General features: G+C 37.8%; 1 protein-coding gene across 4 annotated transcripts in view; it reads right to left on the bottom strand.

The window, feature by feature from the left end:
• The window catches only part of CFAP299 (cilia and flagella associated protein 299), a 470,324-nt gene that overhangs the window by 376,928 nt on the left and 69,844 nt on the right, over window positions 1–23,552 (bottom strand). For all 4 annotated transcript variants that reach the window (XM_069092982.1, XM_069092964.1, XM_069092954.1 and 1 more), the window contains exon 2: window positions 20,597–20,727. In XM_069092982.1, coding sequence (XP_068949083.1) covers window positions 20,597–20,727 — 131 coding nt within the window. The remainder of the gene's footprint in view (window positions 1–20,596; window positions 20,728–23,552) is intronic.

Here is a 23,552-nt window from a genome sequence, read left to right as displayed (position 1 = left end):
CCAGCGTGTGGCATATATGAACCAAAGGGAGATAATGAGAGTAGTTAGAAAAATTAACTTGTTCTAGATTTCTTATTTTGGTGCAACAGAGGGGCATAAACAGCCCAATGAAAGCCATAAGGTGAGAAAACCTTGAAATGAGAAATGGATAGATCAGCTCTGCTGGGAGGTCCTTTATAAATGTACAGGAAAAGCTCACTTGCTCAACTCTCACTGGCACTAGCAGGTTGAGTAGAGAGGTAAGGAAGCTGATAGATGGTGTATGATGGAGAAATACAGGAGTGAATCTGAGTGGGAAATGAAGAGATGGATGGCTGGCCTGCATAATCCTGAAATAGATGTTCCAAGAGGGGCTCTCCTCCCCTCCAATCAGAGGTGCACCAAGGGCAAAGAGATGAGGTGTAAGGCCCTCCAGGGTTTATATGCACATTATAGAATATGGTTAGAGGGTGAAAGAATACAAAATTCAAGATAGTTCAGAGTTCAGTTTGTTTCATACAAACTGGGGCAACCATGCGGTGCAGTGAACAGAGTAGACTAGTCTGGGAATCAAGAAGACTCATTTTCTTGAGTTCAAATCTGGCCTCAGACACTTACTAGCTGTGTGTTCCTAGGCAAGTCATTTAACCCTGTTTGCCTCAGTTTTCTCATCTGTAAAATGCACTGGAAAAGGAAATGGCAAACCACTCCAGTGTCTTTGCCAAGTAAACCCCAAATGGGGTCACAAAGAGTCAGACACGACTGAAACGCCTGAACAAGAAAATAAATCACAATGAGAAAAATTTGTCCTTTGAAGAGAGCATTGTAGACTTGAACACCCACAAGGGCTCCAGGTGAGTTCTGAAATGTTCTATTCACTGAACTTGCTCAATTTACATTGCCCTTCTTATTTCCAGACAGGTTTCCTATCTTTTATCTTGACATAATTCAGAATATCATTCATCAACAGTGACAGCATTAATGCTATAATTTCATATTCTAGAAAAAAAGAACTTGTTAGGTCTTCTTTTAGTACTGCAGGCAGAGTATCACAAAGAACCAACAAAGTTGGGCATTTAGGATATTGTAAAATATTACAATCTAGTGGATTTAAAAATTAGATCTATCTTCTAGCATTATTAATGACTATGGTTTAATTGCTATTTGGGCAGCTAGGTGGCACAGTGGATAGAGTGCCAGGTCAGGAGTCGGGAAGACTCATATTCTTGAGTTCAAATCTGGCTTCAGACACTTAATAGCTGTCTGACCCTGGGCAAGTCACTTAATCATATTTGCCTGAGTTTCCTCATCTATAAAATGATCTGGAGAAGGAAATGGCAAACTACTCCACTATTTTTGACAAGAAAGCCCCAAATAGGGTCACAAAGAGTTGGACATAATTAAAAAATGACTAAACAGCAACATAAATAGTTTAGTAGTAGTGCTGAAATTTATGGATACCAACATGGAAGAAAGGAAACTCTTTTCATGTGTGCAGATTGTTTATTAAATGTGCTTTCATTATTTTTTCTTATTCCTTTTAAACAAAAAAATATAACCGAGTGTTCCACATAAAGCTTTTGGTGTGATCAAGTAAACTTTATAGAACTTCACTCTGTCAACAAATTATAGATGGGGTCGGCATTTTTATACTCCCAGAGGAGAAAAGTAAAACAAAAAAAACTAAACAAAAAACTCGACAGATAATATTTTTAAACATGTCAAAAAAACTTTGACTGTTTACTTGGTCATAAATTTGACACTTAGGGAACATAAGAGGCTTTTTGTTGTTTTAAAAAGTCATATGTAGGGAAAGAATACCAAGCTCTGGAGTCAGGAGGACCTGAATTCAAATTTGGCCTCAGACCCTTGACACTTACTGTGTAACCTTAGTCAAGTCACTTAATCCTGACTGCCTTGCCTCTACCCAAAAAAATCATATATATTTTAGATCACAAGTGAATTACTGGGTCATTATGTGTTGGAAATGAGAGACTAACAGGAGACGTGACTAATTATTTTGAAATGCAGGCTTTTAGGCAATTTAAAAACTGTCTTTCAAGGTTTCTAAATGAAGGGTGCTATTTTCAGAGGGCGATAAAAACAGGACAATTTGGCTTGAAATGCCGGTCTACAGCAACTGGCATTTTCAAGTTCCAAATTTCAAATAACAACGGAATAAGGGGTGAGAAATAAGAGTTATTACTAGAAAAAGGAGGAAGGTTCAGGAGATGCAATGAGCAGATACATCAAAACTTCAGTTACTAAGGAAGAAGACTTAGGATCTGCAGACCGGTGAACTCCTGGGCTTTCCACTTCTTTTCCTTGAAGAGTATTAACTTGTTGCAATGAGCAAACAATCATCATAAAAAGGAAATATTTTATAACAGCTATTTAAACAGATTCCATTTGTTTGTTATTGTGGCTTCCCCCTAAAATCTACTTAGTAGGAAAACATTTTTTTTAAGTCAGAAAATTTTAAAAAGAAGTCATAATTTGTTCCAAGGTTGAGCAAGTTTGTTATCACTGCTCAAATCCAGGTGCAAAAACATTTTTTGCTAATGTAACAAATTCACAAGTTAGGCTAGAAGGCTACCCAAACACACCTGCTCTTTCACAAAGTTGATTTAATATTGTATCAAAGTAAATACATTATACATATCAGTGTTTAGTCACCAAAAATCTCTGTAGTTTGACCCACATGTGATCTAGTGGTGATGGGTGTGAGTGTTGTGGAGTGAATAATACAGGCGATTTATCTGCATTCATCATTTCCTTTTTTAAGCTTCAGAATTTCAGGATATTTTTATCGAGCAGCACATGGTGCTGATAGAAACGGAAAAACCTGGGAGCTTTTGCGCTAATTAGTTATTTGGCAACATGATCTGGATGGCTGAGAATATATAGCAATTATTCACCTGTCAAGTATAAGAAAGGAAACTTGACTCTGAAGGTCCGGATTTGAATGGACACAATTTCCTTCCTGCACTTCCGATTCCTTGTGCCAGATCTGTTCCTGGGCAGTCCCCATCAAGGGCAGCATTTAGAGATGTGGATATGTGGTGTGTAATGAAGAAAGCATTTCTGTGATGTTACAATAGTTAGCTTACAAATTATATAAGTTATATTTTAAGTTGGAAGCTCTTGTGGAAAAAAATATGAAACATTTTTTTTTCTGGATTCTGCCTAAGGGTAAAATATCTAATTACAAAAAGACTTTCTCAGTACTGTCTCAGGACCTCTCCCCTACAGAAATTTACATAATCCATAAACAACCTCTATATTTATAGTAAGGAGTGATTATATCAAAGCTTTTAATTTTTAAAAAAATCAATATAATCAGACCTTTTGTGTTTAAATTAATTTCATAAAAGTAAAAAATACTAAAGATATTTTTAATTTAAGGCAGTTTTTTTTCAATCTCAAAGATATCTTCATATGATATGGAACAGCTCTTAGTTACATAATATTTGATAAATATATATTGAAATTGGAGGAATCCTCTCTCTCTCTCTCTCTCTCTCTCTCTCTCTCTCTCACACACACACACACACACACACACACACACACACACACCACAAAAACTTGGAGAATTGGCCAAAGCAATAGGAATAGATCTGTAATCAAATTTGGAAATGGTAATGGTAATACCAATTTATATTACCATGCCACAGAAATGAGGACCCAGAAATACAAACGACCAATAGAGAAACTGTAATAATTTTTTAATGGAGGAGAATAATAATGAAAGTTGTAAAGAAACTATGGTCTTTCTAGAGGTCTTGTATACTCAAAAGTGTGGAAAAGAGAAGAAAAACTATGAGAAATCCAGAAAGATTTGATCAGGATCTAAGGCTCAAATCAATGATGGTAAATAGTTGGGAACCTAGAACAAGATTAGTTAAGAAACTTCTGCAAACTGAATCCAGAGGACACGGAATTAAACTCAAATGACCTCAAGAAAGGTAGTTCCTACGTGAAGTCAGAGGGATGGTCATTGACCTGCCAAAGCAAAGGAACCCTGAAGGTGAGGTATCTCAAAGTCGAGAACTAGATTCGAGTCTTGTCCCTGACACCTACTGACTATGTGACCCAAGTACTGAATATAAGAAAAATTGACAAGAAGGACCAGGAAAAAAACAATTCATGCATCAAAACTGCAAAACCAATTGAGTAACATTAAGACTGCATGCCTAACATTTTAAAGATTATAATTTGCCCTCATCACTGAATGAGCACTGCCTCAGTCAGAATGAGAACTCTGAAAGACCTTAGCTTAAAAAGGTCAAGGTCTCCCACTGCATCCTGGGCCATCTCTAGTCATCTTGATGTATATCTGACCACTGGACCCAGATGGCTCCTAAGTAGAAAGTGAGGCTGGTAACTTTGCATAGTCTTTCCTCACTTTAATCCTATTCACTTGCAAGTCTTGGCATCATCTTTTTGATATCACAGACCTCTTTGAAACAAAAGACAAGCCACAACCACAACATTTCCTAAACTCTACATAGTCTTCAAGATTTCTTCAGATTGTATGAAAATTAGCTATGCCCTCTACTAACGAAATAGAAGCTCACTTCAGTGAAAGGAGTGGGTCAGAGGTAACCCCAGAGAAAATTTTTTAAGTGGAAAGTCTAAGAGGAAAGGAATTAAGCGTCTATTGCCGAGTTTTAATCTAAATTGTCTTCACCCTAAGTCCATTACCCTTTTCACTCTACTCCACACTGCCTAAGCTTCATTCATACTAGGAAATGGGTATTAGAGGTATTACTGCATCTGTTGCAAGGAAATTCCCTCTACCAATACAAGTCGACGCCTTGTCTTCAGCTTCAAATCTTAGCAATTGCCTATGGTAGTGGTTCTCAAACTTTCTACAATTTTAGCATCCTTCTATTTAGATAGCTAGGTGGTACAGTGGGTAGAGTGCTAGGCGTTAGTCAGGAGGAACTGAGTTCAAATTCAGCCTCAGCTACTTAGTAGCTATATGACAAATCACTTTAACTCTATATCGTTTCAGTTTCCTCATCTATAAAATAGAGATATCAACAGCACCAACCTCCTAGAGCTGTTGTAGATACAGGAAAAAAAATGAAATTTGCAAATCACTTTGCAAACCTTAACCACTATGTAAATACTAGCCATCTGTGTTACTATTATAAATAAAAATTTGATAGAACCTCATAGTAAAATTCTCTAAAATTATTATTTTGATGCCTATTAACACATAATATAAAGTTCATTAAAACAAAAAAAATGGGGAGTTCAGAGCTCCCTATAATACAGTTTGAGATACTCTGGCCTAGAGTGATGAGACGTTAAGTGACTTAAGCAAGGTCACACAACCAGACCATGTCAGAGACAGGGCTCTTTTCCTGGCTCTGAGACCAACTCTTTATCTACTGCACCATGTTCCCTCTCTTTCATTCATAGTGGTAAGTGAAAATGAAAAAAATAAAACTGACCAATCAGGAAAATCACGTTTTACATTAGAACTCTTCTGCTTACTTTCTAATTTTGTGGCTTTGGATACTCATATTTAACCTCTCTAAGCTTCAGTTTTCTCAATCGTGAAAATGGAGGTTGTTGTGGAAAACAAATAAAATGATGCCTATGAAAGTGCTTCACCAATGACCTAGCCCTATGTAAATATAAGGTAGAAAGAAGCAAAATTCTTACCTACAAACTTTTAAGAAAATAAATAACAGTTGTTTGCATTTGGACCAGATCTAGGAAGGAAGAGGGGTCTAGAGAAGAATGTAAGGAATAGGAGTCATCAAAGAAAACCATTTTGATCAGATTATCATATGAATGCTAAGTGAGATAAATTCCTGAGTTGTAATCTTGTAATCTGGAAGAGTAATTGGTATATAAAACCTTTCACTGGATCCTCACAATTGTGGGGGACAACTCTGTAAAGTCTAGAGTATTAATATTCCCATTTTTTCCTAATTAGGAAGCTAAAATTTCAGGAAGTTAAGTGCCTTGCCCGTGGTCACACTGAGGTAGAACTATGTTAAGACGTTATGACTTCAGGAGACAGTTGGTAGTCAGAGAATGCTTTATAGAGAAAGTAAAACTTGGCCTGCCTCCTAACAGAATTAGAATATTTGAACTATCATAAAAAGTGGGGGGCACATGGTAGATAAAAGCAACAAAATTTGCAAAGAACAATTTGAAAGCTGGGAAGGAAATGGCAAATGTAGGGAGCAACAGACAATTGGGTTAGCACTAGAAAAGGGTCCATCTTGGAGAACAGCAAAAAACAAAATTGGAATGACAGTGTGAGAACAATAGCATTGTTGCCATTACTTTTAGAGGAAGAATGTCTTTTCTTGGACTAGCTCTCAAGTTACTGACCACCTTGGCTAGGTGCAAAACACAGACTTTTCTGGAGAAATTTGTATTTTGGGGGGAGGGGGTGGCTACTATATAATAGGTATTGGATTTCTATTAATTACTGCCACCAAAGTGACTTCCTAATGCAGGATAAATTTCAGAAGTATTTTCCAAATCTTTAGTGGGGCTTGCATTGTGTCAACAGAAGATACTACCTGATTGAAATGTTTGTGTATCAGTTGTTTAATTCCTTCAGAATTAAGTTCAAATGCTGGACCATCCATTTTAATAAACATTTGTGCTTTAAAAAAGTGAGTTAAGCCCATGCACTCACAAGCACAGGAAAACAAAAACATGATTGTGCATGAAACTGCAAATCTACTATGTACAATTTGTTGTTCCTTTTAAATACATAATAATATTACATAACTTTCTTTTTTTTCCTTTTTTTCTCTCCTCCTCCCCGCCAACCTAAGGATGACTATCATTAGACACAAATATGTCTATATATGTAAAACCATTTTACACATACTTCTAGTTATCATTTCTTTCTTTGGATGCAGATAGCATCTTCCTTCATATGTCCTTTGTAGTTAATTTGAGTATTTATAATAGTCAAAATGACTTACTCAAAGTTATTATTTAAACAATATTGTTGTTACTGTATATAATGTTCTCCTGGTTCTGCTCATTTTGCTTTTCATTATTTTGTGTAAATTTATCCATATTTTTCTAATATCCTCAAGCTCATGATTTCTTATTTATTTAAGTTTTATCCAATTTATTTATTTACTTTTAGTTTTCAACATTCATTCCACAAGATTTTGAGTTACAAATTTTACTCCCCGTCTTTCCCCTATCCTCCCACCCCAAAACACCGAGCCTACTGAATACCCCTTCCCCCAATCTGTTCTCTCTTATATCCTCCCTCATCACCCCCCTAACTTTCTAGTAGGGCAAGTTGGATTTCTATAGCCCAGTGCCTGTTTATCTTATTTCCCAGTTGCACATAAAAACAACTTTTTAACATTTGTTTTTAAAACTTTGAGTTCCAAATTTTTTCCCTTCTTCCTTCCTCACCTACCCCCACTGGGAAGATAAGCAATGCAATATAGGTTGTACACATATGTTCAGTTATGCAAAACATTTCCAAAGTGGTTATATTGTGAAAAACTAACTATTTCCCTCCATCCTTTCCTGCCCCGCACTTATCCTATTTTCTCCTTTGACCCTGTCCCTTTTCAAAAGTGTTTGCTTCTAACTACTCTCTGCCACTACATCTCTACAATCTGCCATCCCTTCTATCCTTCTCTTATCCCCTAGCCCCCTATTTTCCTATAGGATAAGACACCCAATTGAGTGTGTATGTTATTCCCTCCTTAAGCCAAATTCAGTGAGAGTAAGGTTATCCCATTCCCTCTCACTTTCCTGCTCTTCCCCTCCACTGTAACAGTTTTCTCTTGCCTCTTTTATATGAAATAATTTACCCTAATCTGTCTCTCCCTTTCTCTTTCCCCCAATATATTCCTCCCTTACCTCTTAATTTTATTTTTCTATATCATCCCTTCATATTCAACTCATCCTGTGCCCTCTGTCTATGTATACATGAACATACATATGCACAATTCACATATATATTTATACACACATACACCCTCCTGTACATACATATATGTATGGATACATACACACACATATACACACACACATACATATATATTCCCTTCAACTATCCTAATACTGAGAAAAGTCTTATGAGTTACAATTGTCATTTTTCCATGTAGGAATGTAAATAGTTCAACTTTAATAAGTTCCTTATGATTTCTTTATCCTGTTTACCTTCCCATACTTCTCTTGCTTCTTGTATTTGAAAGTCAAATTACTGTTTAGCTCTGTTTTTTTTCATGAAGAATGCTGGAAAGTCCTCTATTTCACTGAATGACCATATTTTCCCCTGAAACATTATACTCAGTTTTGCTGGGTAGGTGATTCTTGGTTTTAATCCTAGCTCCTTTGACCTCCAGAATATGATATTCCAAGCCCTTTTATCCCTTAATGTAGAAGCTGCTAGGTCTTGTGTTATCCTGATTGCATTTCCACAATACTCAAATCGTTTCTTCCTGACTGCTTGCAAAATTTTCTCCTTGACCTGGGAACCCTGTAATTTGGTTATAATATTCCTATGAGTTTTCTTTTTGGGATCTTTTTCAAGAGGTGATCGGTGAATTCTTTCAATTTCTATTTTGCCCTCTGGTTCTAAAATATCAGGGCAATTTTGCTTGATAATTTCTTGAAAGATGGTGTCTAGGCTCTTTTTTTGATCATGGCTTTCAGCTAGTCCAATAATTTTTAAATTATCTCTCCTGGATCTATTTTCCAGGTCAGTGGTTTTTTCCAATGAGGTATTTTACATTGTCTTCTATTTTTTTTTATTTGTTTGGATCTGTTTTATAGTATCTTGATTTCTCATTAAGTCATTACCTTCCATTTGCTCTAATCTAATTTTGAAGGAATTATTCTCTTCCGTGAATTTTTGCAATTCCTTTTCCATTTGGCCAATTTGGCTTTTTAAGGCATTCTTCTTCTCATTGCCTTTTTGGGCTTCTTTTGCCATTTGAATTAGTCTACTTTTAAGGTGTTATTTTCTTCAGTCAGGCTGTTGACTTACTTTTAAAAATTTTCTTGCATCATTCTCATTTCTCTTCCCAGTTTTTCCTCTACTTCTCTTACTTGATTTTCAAAATCCTTTGTGAGCTTCTCCATGGCCTGTAACCAATTCATATTTTTCATGGGAGCTTTTGATGCAGGAGTTCTGACTTTGTTGTCTTCCTCCTATTCCATGCTTTGATCCTTTTTGTCCCCAAAAAAGGAATCTATGGTAGGATTGTGTTTCCTCTGCTTGCCAATGTTGGCAGTCAATTGCTTGACTTTTGAGCTCTTTGCCACAGTAGAACTCTGCTTTCAAAATGGAGAGAGCTTTGTCCGAAATCACTGGAATTTTCTCAGCAGCCAAAGCTGTTAGGAGGGCACCCTCACTGCAGGCCCTACAAGCTCTGGCTCACTGGCCACACACCCCAGGACCTCCACCCAAGACCGAGATCCAGATCCAGGCAGGTTAAAGCAAGAGTGATTACCTCTGAATGGTTGCTTGGTCTCCCTACAATCTGCAGGCCAGGAGTTCTGAAGCAGCAACTGCAGGTCCATCTCCACCACTTCTCTCCCTTCCACCAGAGTTCTTGACTGATCTCTTACTATGTCTTTGGTATTTATAGGTTGATAAGTCTGGAAACTGGCACAGCTGCTGGTGATTCACTCTCCTGAAGTCTGCTCTGGCCACTGCTGATTAGGCTGCCGTGGGACTGGGACCACTTGGCTCATGTGGATTGTGCTCAGCTCCCATCCTGGTATGAGAGGCCCTTCCTATCTGCTTGCCTTCAGGGGGAGATTTGTTTCTTTCTGTCACTCTGGGGGTTCTGTAGTTCTAAAATTTGTTTAGAGTCATTTCTTTTTACATGTTTTGGAAGTGGTGGGAGCTGGAGCCACAAGTGTTTTCACTCCGCCATCTTGGCTCTGCCCCCCCTCCCAATAAGTTTCTGCAGGGTTGTGCTGTGTGCCCCAGCAGACTACAGATAATAATTATATGCTGGTGTATTCAATTACCTGCACTGGGGTCATTTATTTTAGGTGCTCATCTAGCCTTTGCTTGACTTGAAAGTCAAAAAATTTTCTGACACAGGGAAGTGAGCGTTTATGTATAAACCTGACATTCTTTCTCATCACTTCAAAATAGAAAATGAACATTATTAAGGAAATAAACTAAAAGAAGAAAAGGAAAAGAATTCCCTTAAAAAAAACAACAGAACTAATTGAGAAAATGAGCAAGTAAAGAAAAATTCCTAATATAATGATCATGGCTTTCAGTTAGTTTAATAGTTCTTAAATTATCTCTCCTTGATGCATCTTCCATATAAGTTATTTTTCTTATACGATAGCTCACCTTTTATTCCATTTTTTTTCAGTCCTTTGGCTTTAATTGTTTTGTGATGTCTCTTAGAGTCATTAGCTTCTACTTGAACAGTTTTAATTTTTAAGGAGCTATTTTCTTCAGTATTTTTTTGTCTCTTTTACAAAGTTGTTAAATTTCATAATTTTCTTCTATTGCTCACATTTCTTTTGCAAATTTTCCTCTACCTCTTATTTAATTTTAAAAATAATATTTTTGATCTTAAAAAAACTTTCTTTACCTCTTTTAGGAATTCTTTTTTGGCCTTGTGTCCAATCCACATTTTTCTTTTAGGCTTTGCTTGTAGATAGTTTCAAATCATTGTCTTTTTTTTTCTGAGTTTGAGTCTTGAACGTTCTTGTCACCATAGAAGTTTTTTTTAATAGGTTATTTTTTGTTATGGGCTCGTTTTTCCAGGCTATCTCTTGACTTTGGATTATATACTACAGTTGGGCTCTGCTCACCATTGTAGGGAGGAGTGGGGATGGCTAGCTTGAGCTTCTGTAGCTCCATCTAGAGGCATGTATGTTTTTGGTTATCATTCCAAGGTGGTGCAATCTGGGGAGAGCTCTTGTCACTGTCCTAGTCTCCTCTCTGATTCTTACCTAGATAGGGACTTCATTCCTTTGTGATCCCAGATCATGACTGTGACTGCTCCTCTGCCTTGGAATTATGACCCAGAACGGGATCATGGCCCCTGGTGAAGGGGCTGCCAAATGGTGCCTGGGCCTGAGCCCAGTGATAGCACTAGGCTACCCTGAAATCTTCTCCTGACCAAAGTGTTTTGTTCCCTTTCTTTCCGTGGATGCTGCTACTGCCCATGCCAGCTCCAAGTCCCATAGCCAATGCCACTTCCCACACTGGTATCTGAAGATCTGTCTTTCTGTCTTCCTAAGGTGTCCTGGACTGGAAAGATGACTATGATTTTTTGTTGGTTATCCTACTCAGACCTGGATTTGACATTCTTTTTGAAAGTCAATTAGAGAGTTGAGTCGAGAGAACTCAGCATAAGTGCTCACTTCATACCACAATCTTGGCTCAATCCTCAGAATTCCTAATATGAGAAAAAATACAAATTCCTAAAAAAAGAAAAAAAATATGAGGGTTTTGTGAGAGTGGGGGGTGGGAGGAAGGGGAAATCACAATATGTTATTTATAAGTCTAGATAATTTCCAGAAAAATTTCATGAACCTTACCCAGGCATGGGAAGAATTTATCAAAAGGGAAAAAAAAAGATTATATTAGTGCAATACAATAAAGCAAGGAGTGGACTTGACTGGGATAGGAAAGAAGGAAAAAGAGGTGAGGTGTCTGAATTAGAAGATGCTATTAGGGATAAGAATGCCTCAAGTAATATTATATCATCATTTTTATCTTGGCTCTAAGAAGGTTGTACTTTGACTATCCATAGACCTCTGTTTTGGCAATGCCTCCCACATAAATAAGAGTTTCTATGAAAATATAGTCCATTTACCTTTCATGTAATATTATTTGATGGTATGCTTGTCATGTCTATGCCTTCACATTTTTTTTAAGAAAGCGTCTTACACAGTATGTCAGCCTGTGAGCATTTAACTTTCAAGATTTCACGCATTCATGTGATTTTATTAGTAACTTCATATTCACTTTTGCATTACCAAGTGTGCTTGTGGCTTTGTGCAGTAAAAATGAGACACATGATGCAAGGAAGTTCATATCCATAAAAAGGAGAATATTTAAGCATTTGTGAATCTGCTCTAGAAAGTGCTAAAGTAATCTCTCGAGTGCTCCATGAGGGAATTGAAAAACAGGAAAAGCAGCTCAATTTGTGGGTATATGAGATGGTGGTTTCTCCACCTTCCTGAGGCTCAGCAAGTCTCCAGCTGCCCCTGCTGCCTGAGTCCCCCTCCCCAGGGCCCAGGAAGACTGAGAGCAATGGACCTGCTTGGCCTACCAGTGTCTGCCCCTGACCAGCCACCCCATGGGAGCTCCAAGGGGAAGGGACAGGGCACTTACCCTGAGACATGTGCTTTTCATTGGGGAGCAGTTCAACCACAGAGCTTAAAGGGAGATTAGAGATGGCAGGTTGCCCCTTTTCCTTTTACCTCAGGGTTCTTCTGACAACATGGGTGTTGCCTTTCCTCTCCTTGCACTTATGGGTTACTTCATGGTTTCAGAACTAACATTTTGTTATAAAGAATTGTATGCAGAAATGTTTTTTTTTCAGCGATCTCTAGCAAAAGATTACAATTATCTCTTTCATACTGCGGAAATTAGGGGCATAGTGCCCCGACCACCTGGAAAATCCGGGTAAAATATTTTGACCCTCCTTGCATACCAAAGAAGAAGCCATATATTTTCTGTTTCTTTTATGGGTTTTTTCCAGAACTATACATATATTTTATGCATTTATGAGTTTCTAAACTTTTCTGTGTCATCTGTTGGCCTTCATGTGTTGTCTGCAGCTACTGTAAAACTCCCCTCAAATTGCCATTTTATTCCGTGTGTGTGTGTGTGCTTATATTTCTTATGATATATCAAAACCATGATGGAAAAAGTAGCGATGCAGAAGGGAGAACTACAGGTTTTGGTGGTTGCAGGAACCTAACCCCCTATTTCCCATAGGTTCAATGTATCAGCATCCCTATTTTTGACTTTTGTGCCATTTTTTCTAGAAACGTTTCCCCTGAATAAGTTGAGAATTGACTGTATATGCATCTGTAATACTTCTGTATCTTCTATATATCTTTGATATTTTTCATTCATTACTCTAGAATCTCATTTTCCTAAACACTTTTCATTGTCTAACAACATATCCACCCATGGATTGAAGTCACCGAGTATTTAATTTGGAGGGTCCTAATGAGTTATCCATAAATTTTCTGTCATCCTTTCTTATGTATCAGATGTTGTGTAGAAGCAGAGATGTTTTCCATAACAGTCTTGCTGCAAATGTTTATTATGGGCATGCCAAAAGGAGATGACTAAATATATGTCCAGTGAAATGATATCACTGTAGCCACTGGAGGCATGATAAAACCACACCCAACTCCTTTATCTGCCTCCCCAAGGAGAACCTGTGAGTTTACAGCAACTTCCTTCTGTCTTCTGGTTGTATTTACAGAGAAAACGTCAAGATTAACATGATTCAGTTCTGCACTCTATATTCACTTGGTTCTTGATCCAACACACTTGAATAGCAACAGTTCAGTGAATATTTATATAGAGTCTAAAAATCACTTGATCCATTAGCACCCTTTGCTCTATTTTCTACCATTTCCCATGGTCAGTGCAGAAACAGCAAGGGACCACATAGCCATTTTTGTTTTTCTCTGTCTCATTGGCCAAACAAGTGATCACCAAATGGCTAGTGTGGTACTCCATATTTACTTAGGTTTATTTTTGGAAAGCAGGCACAGTCTGTTTCTGGAATCATACCTGGAAACTGTTGGATGGGAGAGTTTTCTGGTACTTATGTACTACTAGCATAGCCTTTGAGAACCCAGGGTCTCTTTAGTACCATGATGAGACATTGGATGGAGTAGGAATTTGTATAATATTCTGAACATTTTATTCTATAAGAAAATATCCCAATGCTCTTCCAAATTTCAGGCTCTCCTTCCATCACCATCATTCAGTTAACACTGTCCTCTTTTCATATTTATAACCTAATCAAGATTTTGGTGGCTGTAGTCTACTGACCTCCAGAACACTCTTCTTACTTCCTCAATGGGTTCAGTGCCTGACTCACAGTCTATCTCTCCTCTATAACTCTTGCCCTCATAGGTGGGGACGTAAATGTATGTGTGTGTTTACATACATATATGTATATGTATGTATAGACAGATTCTCCTTCAAATGCCCTAAACTCCAAAATCTTCAACTTATTCATTCCCTATTTATCTATCACCAATAACCATACCTATATTTACCTATTACCTAGATTTACAGTAACACACAGAGATGGTGTAATGGGAATGTAAATTTTAAAGATCTTCCCTGCCCCTAGGCTAAAGTGCACCTGGAGCCTGGGGGTTGGGAGGCTTGTTTTTAAGTAGATACTTCTTGATTGGCCAGTGGGTCCAGAAAGTTGTTACATTCTCTGAGCCAGGAGAAAGCAATATAAGCCCTGATGTGTAGCTTTGTTTTGGGGCTCACTTTGAGAAGTGTTCTGTGATTTGATCTGGATTCTGGGAAGCCATTGTCCAGAGCCCCCCAGCTTTGAAAAACCCAGATGTTGAAACCCAGATGTTGATTTGGTATGGATGTAATGGCTGGACAGTTTGGAAAGCTGTCTACTTGATCTGTTTCTTCTTGATAATTCTGCCTGTATACTTTGAAGTTCGGGGTGCTGACCTTTTTCCCCTGAACGAGGTAAATGATACATGTTTGACTGATTAAAGTAAGCTTGTTAACCCATTTTGAGTTGCTTTCCTTTATCAAAGCAGATCCAAGAACCTGTGGTGGCAGCAAACCCTGAGGATGCTTGGGGTGCTTGCTGCTACAGATGGTCATACTATCGACCTCATCTTCACCCTGTAGTGTTCCACTTCCATGTTCATGAACTCTGTAATTGCTTTTTTTCTGATCCCAATCTGTTGCCATTCTGACTCTCTTTCTGCCCTGCAACTCCAAACTCCATTCTGAGTACTCAGTGTGACCTCCAAGCCTTCTACCTCTTAGTTCTTTCCTAGGCTATCACCCCTTCACAGGCTCTATGCTCTTTTTTTCCCCTATCCTGACCCTTTGATGAATCCATTCACCTAAGCATTGTCCTCTCAAGTCCCCTGACCTTATAATCTCATAGAAAATCTTTGCCTTTCCCAACCCTAGCCTTGGATCTTTCTCACTGTCCAATGCACTCACTACTCTTATGCTTCTCAACAAAGCTAGAGAAATCATACTGATTGGGTCCATACATAATAATGGTTAAGTAATCTCATCTAACTAATGATCTCTTAATTCCCAGATTCAATGGCCTTTTCTCAATCTTCATTCATTTTGACCTCTCTGTAAAACTTTAACATTCCAGATGCCTACTTTGTTTGGGACTTTATAAGAAAACAATCAATCCATGAAGACTCAGTCAAATGGTATTCTCAAGGCAATGAAGTGATGTGGCCGGATTTAAATCAATATTTTTGATGGAGAAAAATCCAAAGCTTTGAAACAGGTATTTTCTTCTTTGTAGTGACACAATGATAATACAGAGTTTTAAAGTGTAATAGTTCCTGTCGGCATCACCTTTGCCATTCTCACACTCACCAGCATATACCTGTCATGTCTAACAGTCTATTTTTATAGAAACTTCAATCTGTTATTGATGCAGCCTTTAATTCTCAAAAGTTTCTTCTGTGTCTCTTGCACTTTGTTATTGTTATAGAACCAATATGTATTAGAGTTCTGTTCCCAACCTCTCCTGCCCTGGACATGGGATAGGTTAGTTTTCCCTAAAAGAAGAGCAAGCTGCACCAAGGACCTAATTAGCCCCTCTACTTTTTTGACAGCAACATCCCGGGCCGTCTGGCTGTACTGGATATTATTTCCTGGCTACCTAAGGGCATAAAAAGGCTTGCTTCTGTAAGAGTCTGGTCTTTCCAGACTCGGTGTATGCTGCAAGATGGATAAAATTACTATACCCTTCCCTGATGATTGGACAGGTTTCCATATTGGGTAGAGGGATCCCCACATCTATTCAAATTGAATGATACTGTATCCTTGTTGGATATACTTTCTATGCTATAGCTAAGTAAGCATCCTGCTGTTAACAGTTTAATGACTTATGGATACCTCATTCCATCCCAGTGTCGTACCTGAACAAACCAGGTATCAGTCTGAGTCAGGTCTGCTTTTAAGAGTCATGCTGAGAATTCCAAAGGGAATTAGAAAGAAAGCCAGGCCATGAGAACAAATCAAAGTCCATGGTCATTGCTGAGTATTCGCACTGAACTGGGTCATATGCTTAGAAGAGATGAAGCCAGGACAATTGTAGGAAGATACAGAAATGAAGAGAATAGAAGAAATATGGCAAAGAGAAATCAAAGTGCAGTGAGTCCATCAATTTGTCAATGTAGAGGGGCTGTTTTTCTCAAACATGTGGCACCGAGCCTGAGGTAGAGAGAAGCACACAGAATGCCCTAAGTACTGTCATTTGTGGGAGGAGTTTTTCCAAAGACCATAATCCTACTCTGCTGAAAAAGACAAAGAAAAAGAAAAAGAAATGCTTTGGAGAATTCTTGAATTCCAAAGTTGCATAAAGAGACGGTTGTATTCTAGCAGATTAGAAGAACAGTAGACAACCACCTAGGTTGTATTATTTGAGGGGCACCAGATAAGTGTCTTGACCTACCTACTACACTGTTTCACATAGCCTGAAATTTCATAGCTTCAAATGGCAAATTCCTTTGGCTTAAGACATCTCCTTTCTAGACATTTTGCCTTAAGATACAAATCCCTCTGGAAGTAGTAACCCATTGTGATTATTAGCAATAGTGATAATAGATCATATTTATAAAAAATTTAGTTTTTTTTAAAATAAATCCCGTTTAAGTCATTTGATATAACAGCAAATACAAATATTAGTACTTCTGTTTTGCAAATCAGTAAACTGAGCTTCAGGGAGTTTAACTTAAGTTCACACAGCTAACTAGTACCAGAGCCAATATACCTGATGCCAAGTCCTGTGCTCTTTTTAATGTATCATGTGAAGATGTCATAGAATCACAGAATCTCAAAGTCCATCTTTAATACCTTGTTGTGAATTAGGAAATCAGAATAATTGTCTCTACTATTCTAAGTATGAGGGAGACAGAGGGAGTGAGAGTTTTTACATGCATCACGCTGTAGTAGATGAAGATACTAGATTTAGAATCAGCAAGGTCTTCTAGCTGGGTGGTTGTGGGCAAATCACTTAATTTTTTTCTGAATCTCAGTTTCATCATCTACAGAATGGGAATATTTCCTATGAAACTTCACAATGGTGTTTCAAACTTCAATCAGCTAATACACGTAAAGCACTTTGCAAACTTTAAAATGGTATGTAAATCCAAGAATCACAATATTTTAAGAATTGGAAAGGACCATGTAGTTTAACTCATATGCTTAAAGTAACTCCCCACTACAGCCTACCAGAGAAGTATCCGAACATCTGGCTTCTGCTTGAGGCTTCAAGGGCAGTGAAGAACCCATCACTCACCTAGGCTCCATATTCCATTTAGACACCTCTTGGGATTAAGAACTGATGTCAAGCTGAAATGTGCATTGCTCCTGGTTCTGCTCTCTGGAGACAAGCAGAACAAACCTAACCTTTCTACATAATGAATCCTGTCCCTTTGAGTCTTCTTCTCTCCAGACTCAGTATCCTTAGTTTCTTCAGCTATGTCTCCTTTGCCATGGATTCTAGGTCCTTCTCTTGAATCTCACCTGTCTGAAAAGATTTAAAAAGGCCAAGGTCTCCCACTGCATCCTGAGCCATCGCCAGTCATTCTGACCTATGTCTTGCCACTGGGCTCCTATGACTCTGGAGAGAGAGTGAGGCTGATGATTTTTCGCAGTTCTGCCTCACTTAAATCCAGTTTACATGCAAGTCAAGACATCACCCTCCTAATGTCATGGGGTCTCTTCCAGAACAAAGGAAGAACAACAATCTGAAAAGTTGTTATCCCAGGATTAAATGCAATTCTCCATATGTTAATTAACCAGAGAAGGATATGGAGGGATTTTACAACCTTATTCCAGGAAAATGTTCCTTTCTTTTTTTTTGTTTTTTTAAGCAACTGGGGCTAAGTAACTTGCTCAAGGTTACATGGCCAGTTATTTCTGGGTGTGGTTCTGATTATCTGAGCCTGGATTTGATCCAGGTCATCCTGACACTGGAGCCGGTGCTCTCACTCACTGAGCCACCTGGCCGCCCCAAAATATTCCTTTCTTAAGCAGCCCAAGGTTACATTAGATTTTTTTTACCATATCCCACAGCTGAATGATATTGAGATTTCAGTCCATCAAAGACCTCACATCTTTCTCATATAAACTTCTATCTGTGCTTCTCCTGATTGATATTTTAAAATAAATGTTAGTTATTACTCTTATTAAATAAATATCTGCTATTGCAATATACCAAAGAAAATAAATCCAAGTCATGAACAACTGTAGAAAGAATATGGCTTTGGGTGGAGTGTCATCATGGTAAGGCAGTGGGAGGTAGTGTCATAAGCAATAGGGTCCCAGGAAAGAGAGTTGGGTGGATACCAAAGATAGGATTTGTCTATTTCACACTGTTTCTCGAGAGTAATTGAGGAGAAACGGTTCTTAAGTTTGAATTTAAAGACCACCTGTATGACAGGGCAGCAGACAGTTTATAAGGGGGAGGGGGTTATAAAGTAATCACCTTATAGAAAGGGCAACCAGGACTACACCTCTGAGAAAAATGAGATTCTGGTGCCAAGACTTCAAGCATTCAGAGATTTAGCACGTCAGCCTGAAGGACAGCTATGGCTGCTAGCCAGGTTAACCCCAAGCTCCCCCACCTCCCTTCCACCAAGTACTTGTAGCACTGCTTGGCTAAGCACAGAAAGAACAATCCTTCTTTCCTTCCTTCCTTCCTTCCTTCCTTCCTTCCTTCCTTCCTTCCTTCCTTCCTTCCTTCTTTCCTCCCCTTCCTTCCTTCCTTCCTTCCTTCCTCCCCTTCCTTCCTTCCTTCCTTCCTCCTCTTCCCCTTCCTATGTGCAAACCAGAGAATAGGAAGCTAGTAAAGTGGGAAAAGACATGATTGAAGAGTAAAATCCTGTAACAAGAAAGTGAGTGGGATGAAGACAGATGAGCAGTTAGCCTTCTTAACGAAGGAGACAATCCTGATTTCTGAAAGAAAATTTTAGGAGCAAAAGAAAAAACGTTGAAAGTGTATTGTATAGTCTTTAACTCAGCAAAGTAAGAGGAGTAAAATTTGTCTTCCAAGTGCTTTCCAGCCTTATTGATTTAAAATATTTACTTCCCTATAACCACAGGAAAAACACACACACACACACACACACAATCTTTATACACAAGCTACTTGTGACTTCAACAATAAGCCATTTTTACATATAACACAATTTTGGTATGACAGGTTATATCAATTATAAAATAATATGTGAACTGTAAAGCCATGTTTACATATATATTTATTCCTTATGAAATTCAGAGTTACACACTTCTGTTTTTACTACTCAAATATCAGCACAGAAAGTTTGCACCTTAAGTTTACCCATAACATTATACATTGACCGTGTTTCATTATAACTTAGATTATTTTTGTGGAAGTCCAGATTGACTATTAGAATTCAATAATGTTAATGGTTTTTGTATTAACAGTGAGCATTAGGGCATTACATTCCAGGCCTTCTAAAGTCTGGAACAAAATAATTACTAGCATTCCCAATTAAGATTGGACATTCAAAGGATTAATTTAAATTCCACCAACAAGCAAATGGTACTGTTTCATTCTTTGTTCTTCAGAGTAAATGGATGAGGACTTTCTATTCAGAATGACAAGGAAAAGATCTGGGCAAAAATCCCTCTCTGCTAATAGAAGAATCAATATCTAGGCAGTTCTTCTCTCTAACATTTAAAAATCAACGTCAAATCTAACAACGTGAAAGATCGCTGCTTTGGCGTACCTTTGTGAAGTATCCTTGTCAGTTTAATATACATATATACTCTAGTATCATGTATAACATAGAACAGTTGACTGAAAATGTTTTTCTAATTGAATTGTGTTCTGTTTATTGGTAAGATATGATAAGTTTGTGAGGATTACTTTAGGCTTCACAGCATACTCACACAGATGACCAAACACAATGCTTCAATGTTGTTGAATGTCAGGATCAAAGAACATTTGAGGGGGAGGGAATAGAATGAAAATTAAAAATACAAAAGATTTTATAGACCTCAGAAATAGCAAAGAATCTTAAGTCCAAAGTCACAGCCATTTAGTAATACACTATTGAGTTACTTTTTAACAAAATTTTATTGGCATGCTGACTAAATGCATTTTTTGTTTTATACATCAGTAAGTTCACCATCTAATGTATTTTTATAGTCAGCACATTCCAGTTGACTGATCTTTGTAATTTGTTGAAATATTTTTAGTTCTATCTATATTGGTCTGTGCTTCTATAGATGAGAAAATTCAAAAAGATTGTGAAAGGGGGGTTGGGAGTGGTGGGGTGGGGAGGTTGGCTTTTCAGAAAGGAAAAAAATAGGAAAAAATGAGTTTTTGAAATCTAAATGGTCCATATATTGTGTTGGGCAGCAGCCACTTACCTTTTCTGAGTCCTTTCTGCTAGTCTTGCTATCTCAATAGCTGCCTTTCTTGCTTCAAAGTCTTCCCTTTTCACAACTTCTCCACTTCCTCTGTAGCCCAGCTCCACCAACTGGCGGGCCAGGCCTTCATCCTAAAGAAAAACAAAATAAATTCCCATATGTTTTCAGGGAAATTGCACATTAATTTAATAAAAAAAAATTGGATGACTAACAGATTTAGTTTACATAATTAAAGTTGATATTTATTATTACAAATGAAACTTTTCTAAGTAAATCACAGTCAAAGCCACAATTTTCTCATCTGCAAAACAAAGAGGAGAATCATCTTTTTCTATCAATCTCATGGAACTATTATGATTTTCAAGTAAGATCATGTTTACAAATAGTATATATTTATTTATGTGAGATCATGCTTATAAAATATAAAATGTTTATAAAATATAAAAATTAAAAATATATAAAATATAAACATGAGATCATGTTTATAAAATATAAAAATATTCTCAAGAAAAAATAAAGTCATGTTTATAAAATATAAAATAAATATGAGGTTTTAATGCTACTGTTACATTTGATCAAATTGGATCATCTACATAAAATGTATTAGAATCTTTACAGTGCTATATAATTTATTTTATTTTTTTAAAGCAATTGGGGTTAAGTAACTTGTTCAAGGTTACACAGCCAGTTATTATTTCTGGGTGTGGTGCTGAGTATCTGAGCCCGGATTTGATCCAGGTCATCCTGACACTGGAGCCGGTGCTCTTACTCGCTGAGCCACCTGGCCAACCCCTAAGCAATCAGGGTTAAGTAACTTGCTCAAGGTTACACGGCCAGGTGTTTCTGGGTGGGTGCTAAGTGTCTGAGCCCAGGATTCAATCTCTAGGTCTTCTCAACACTGGAGCCGATGCTCTTACTCGCTGTGCTACCTGGCCGCCCTGTAGTGCTATATAATTTAGTTAGTAATATATTAGATACAAAAATACAATCCACCCTTTAAACAATGTATTTTTATACCTTTGATACATGGCTTTCCCCCCCAAATACCCAGTGTGCAATATGAATAGCATAAAACTCCTAATTTGTCTTTAGAGAGTGAAAAATAATAAATCATATTTTAAAATAAATTCTGAGAAAAGTTGCAAACACCTGTTATATTGACTTCTAAATAATGAAACCAGAGACAATAACCGCTTCTACATCAAGAAGGAGCTTTCTTTAAGCAATCAAAATAATTGCACAAGAAAAGAGAAGTGTTGCTTTCACAGGGACTCATCATACCAATCATTTACTTCCTTGAACTCATTCTCATCTCCGAATTCCCAATTATTTGTTGTCATGGCATGTTATAGCCTAATAGGAGCAGATGAATTTCCCACTAAATTACAAAGATATTTTCATGTAGTATGTCTACTAATAAAAACAAATAACTTGAAATTCAAGATGACCCCTTAAAGCTAGAATGCACTAGGATGGATCTTTCAACTAATTTAATCATAACTTCACGGCATTATTAAGGTGTCTAGAACTTCTTAGGTAATGTGAAAAGATTTGCTACTTTTGGTGTAAATACTGCACCCCTCAATACAGATCACAGCCCCTCTATGCCTTATGATCATACTATCCTTGTGGAGAAGATAGAGAGAAATGGATTAGATAGATTCAGAACAAAGAGATAGATTCAGAACTGGTTGGATAGCCAAATTCAAAGGGTAATTTTGAATGGTCAAATATCAAGATGGTAGAAAGACTTCATTGGATACCACAGGGATCTGTGCCAGGCCCTGTGCTGTGTCATTGTTATCAATGACTTGATAAAGGTATAAAAGAAATCCTCATCAAATTTGAAGCTGGGAGAGCTAACAAAATGGGTGAAGAAAAAAGATCCAAAAAAGTCTTGACACACTAGATTCCTGGTATGAAACTACTAAGGACCAGGTCAATAAAGATAAATAAAAAGTCTGAGATTTATGTACCAGAAATCAGCTTGACAAGTATAAGGTGGAGGAGACACAGACAGACAAGATGTGTTCTGGTGGGGAGGGGGTGACTTGGTGCACTGACTGCAAGCTTCATGTGAGCAGTGTGAGGTGGGGCCAATGTAATCTTGGTCCGCACTGACATGGCTTCTAGAAACAGAAAGCTGATAGCCCCGTTGTATTCTGCCCTCCCTTAAGTTCATCTGGAGTAGTGTGTCCACTTCTGGTGACCACAGTTCAAGAAGGACATCGATGAACTCAAGAATGTTCAGAGCCGCAAGGATGACCAAGGGCCTTAAGTCCATATGAGGACTGGTGTTTAATCTGGAGAAAAAAAAAAAGACTCGTGTGTGTGTGTGTGTGTGTGTGTGTGTGTGTGTGTGTGTGTGAAACATGGCAATTGTCCTCAAGTATTTGAAGGGTGGCTATCATGTGGTAGAAAAAATGAAACTTGTCCAGATCAGAACAGAGAATAATTTTAGGAAATGAGAGAAAAAAATAACAATTTAGCATTGGTGCTTCCATATTGAAATCTGTCTTATAATACATATGCACTGCTCCCCTCTTCTCTAGGCCTGGCTTCCACATTTCCCTCTCAGGCTCCTAGAGGTCGTCCCCCGAGGGGGTTAGGGTGTGTCCTCTTTAAAAATTTATTTGGAGTGCTTACTGGCTGTGTTCCCCCTGATTAGTAGCAGTGATTTAACATTAATGTATAAAAAATATATTTTAAGACATAGCTAGAACAAACATATAAACATTTCTCCCCATAGGGGAGAGAGGGCACACTCTTCTCTATACCACCACTATCTCTGAGGGGAGAGGGAGAGGCTCAGACTGAAGCAACAGCTCAGTTCTTAACTGATTCCACCAAATTTTTATTCAATTGTGGCATCACTGGCTGGCTGAGTCCTTCCACTGGGCTGTCGACCCCAAGGTCATTCCCAAAGATCTCTCCTCACTGCTCAGGGGATTGATTT

The sequence above is a fragment of the Petaurus breviceps genome, unplaced genomic scaffold (genome assembly GCF_028583685.1).
Source record: "Petaurus breviceps papuanus isolate PSGF00001 unplaced genomic scaffold, PetGlider_PUasm1.0 126, whole genome shotgun sequence".
NCBI lineage: Eukaryota > Metazoa > Chordata > Mammalia > Diprotodontia > Petauridae > Petaurus > Petaurus breviceps.
The sequence above is the reverse complement of the archived record's forward strand: the minus strand, read 5'-3'. Positions and strand labels throughout refer to the sequence as shown.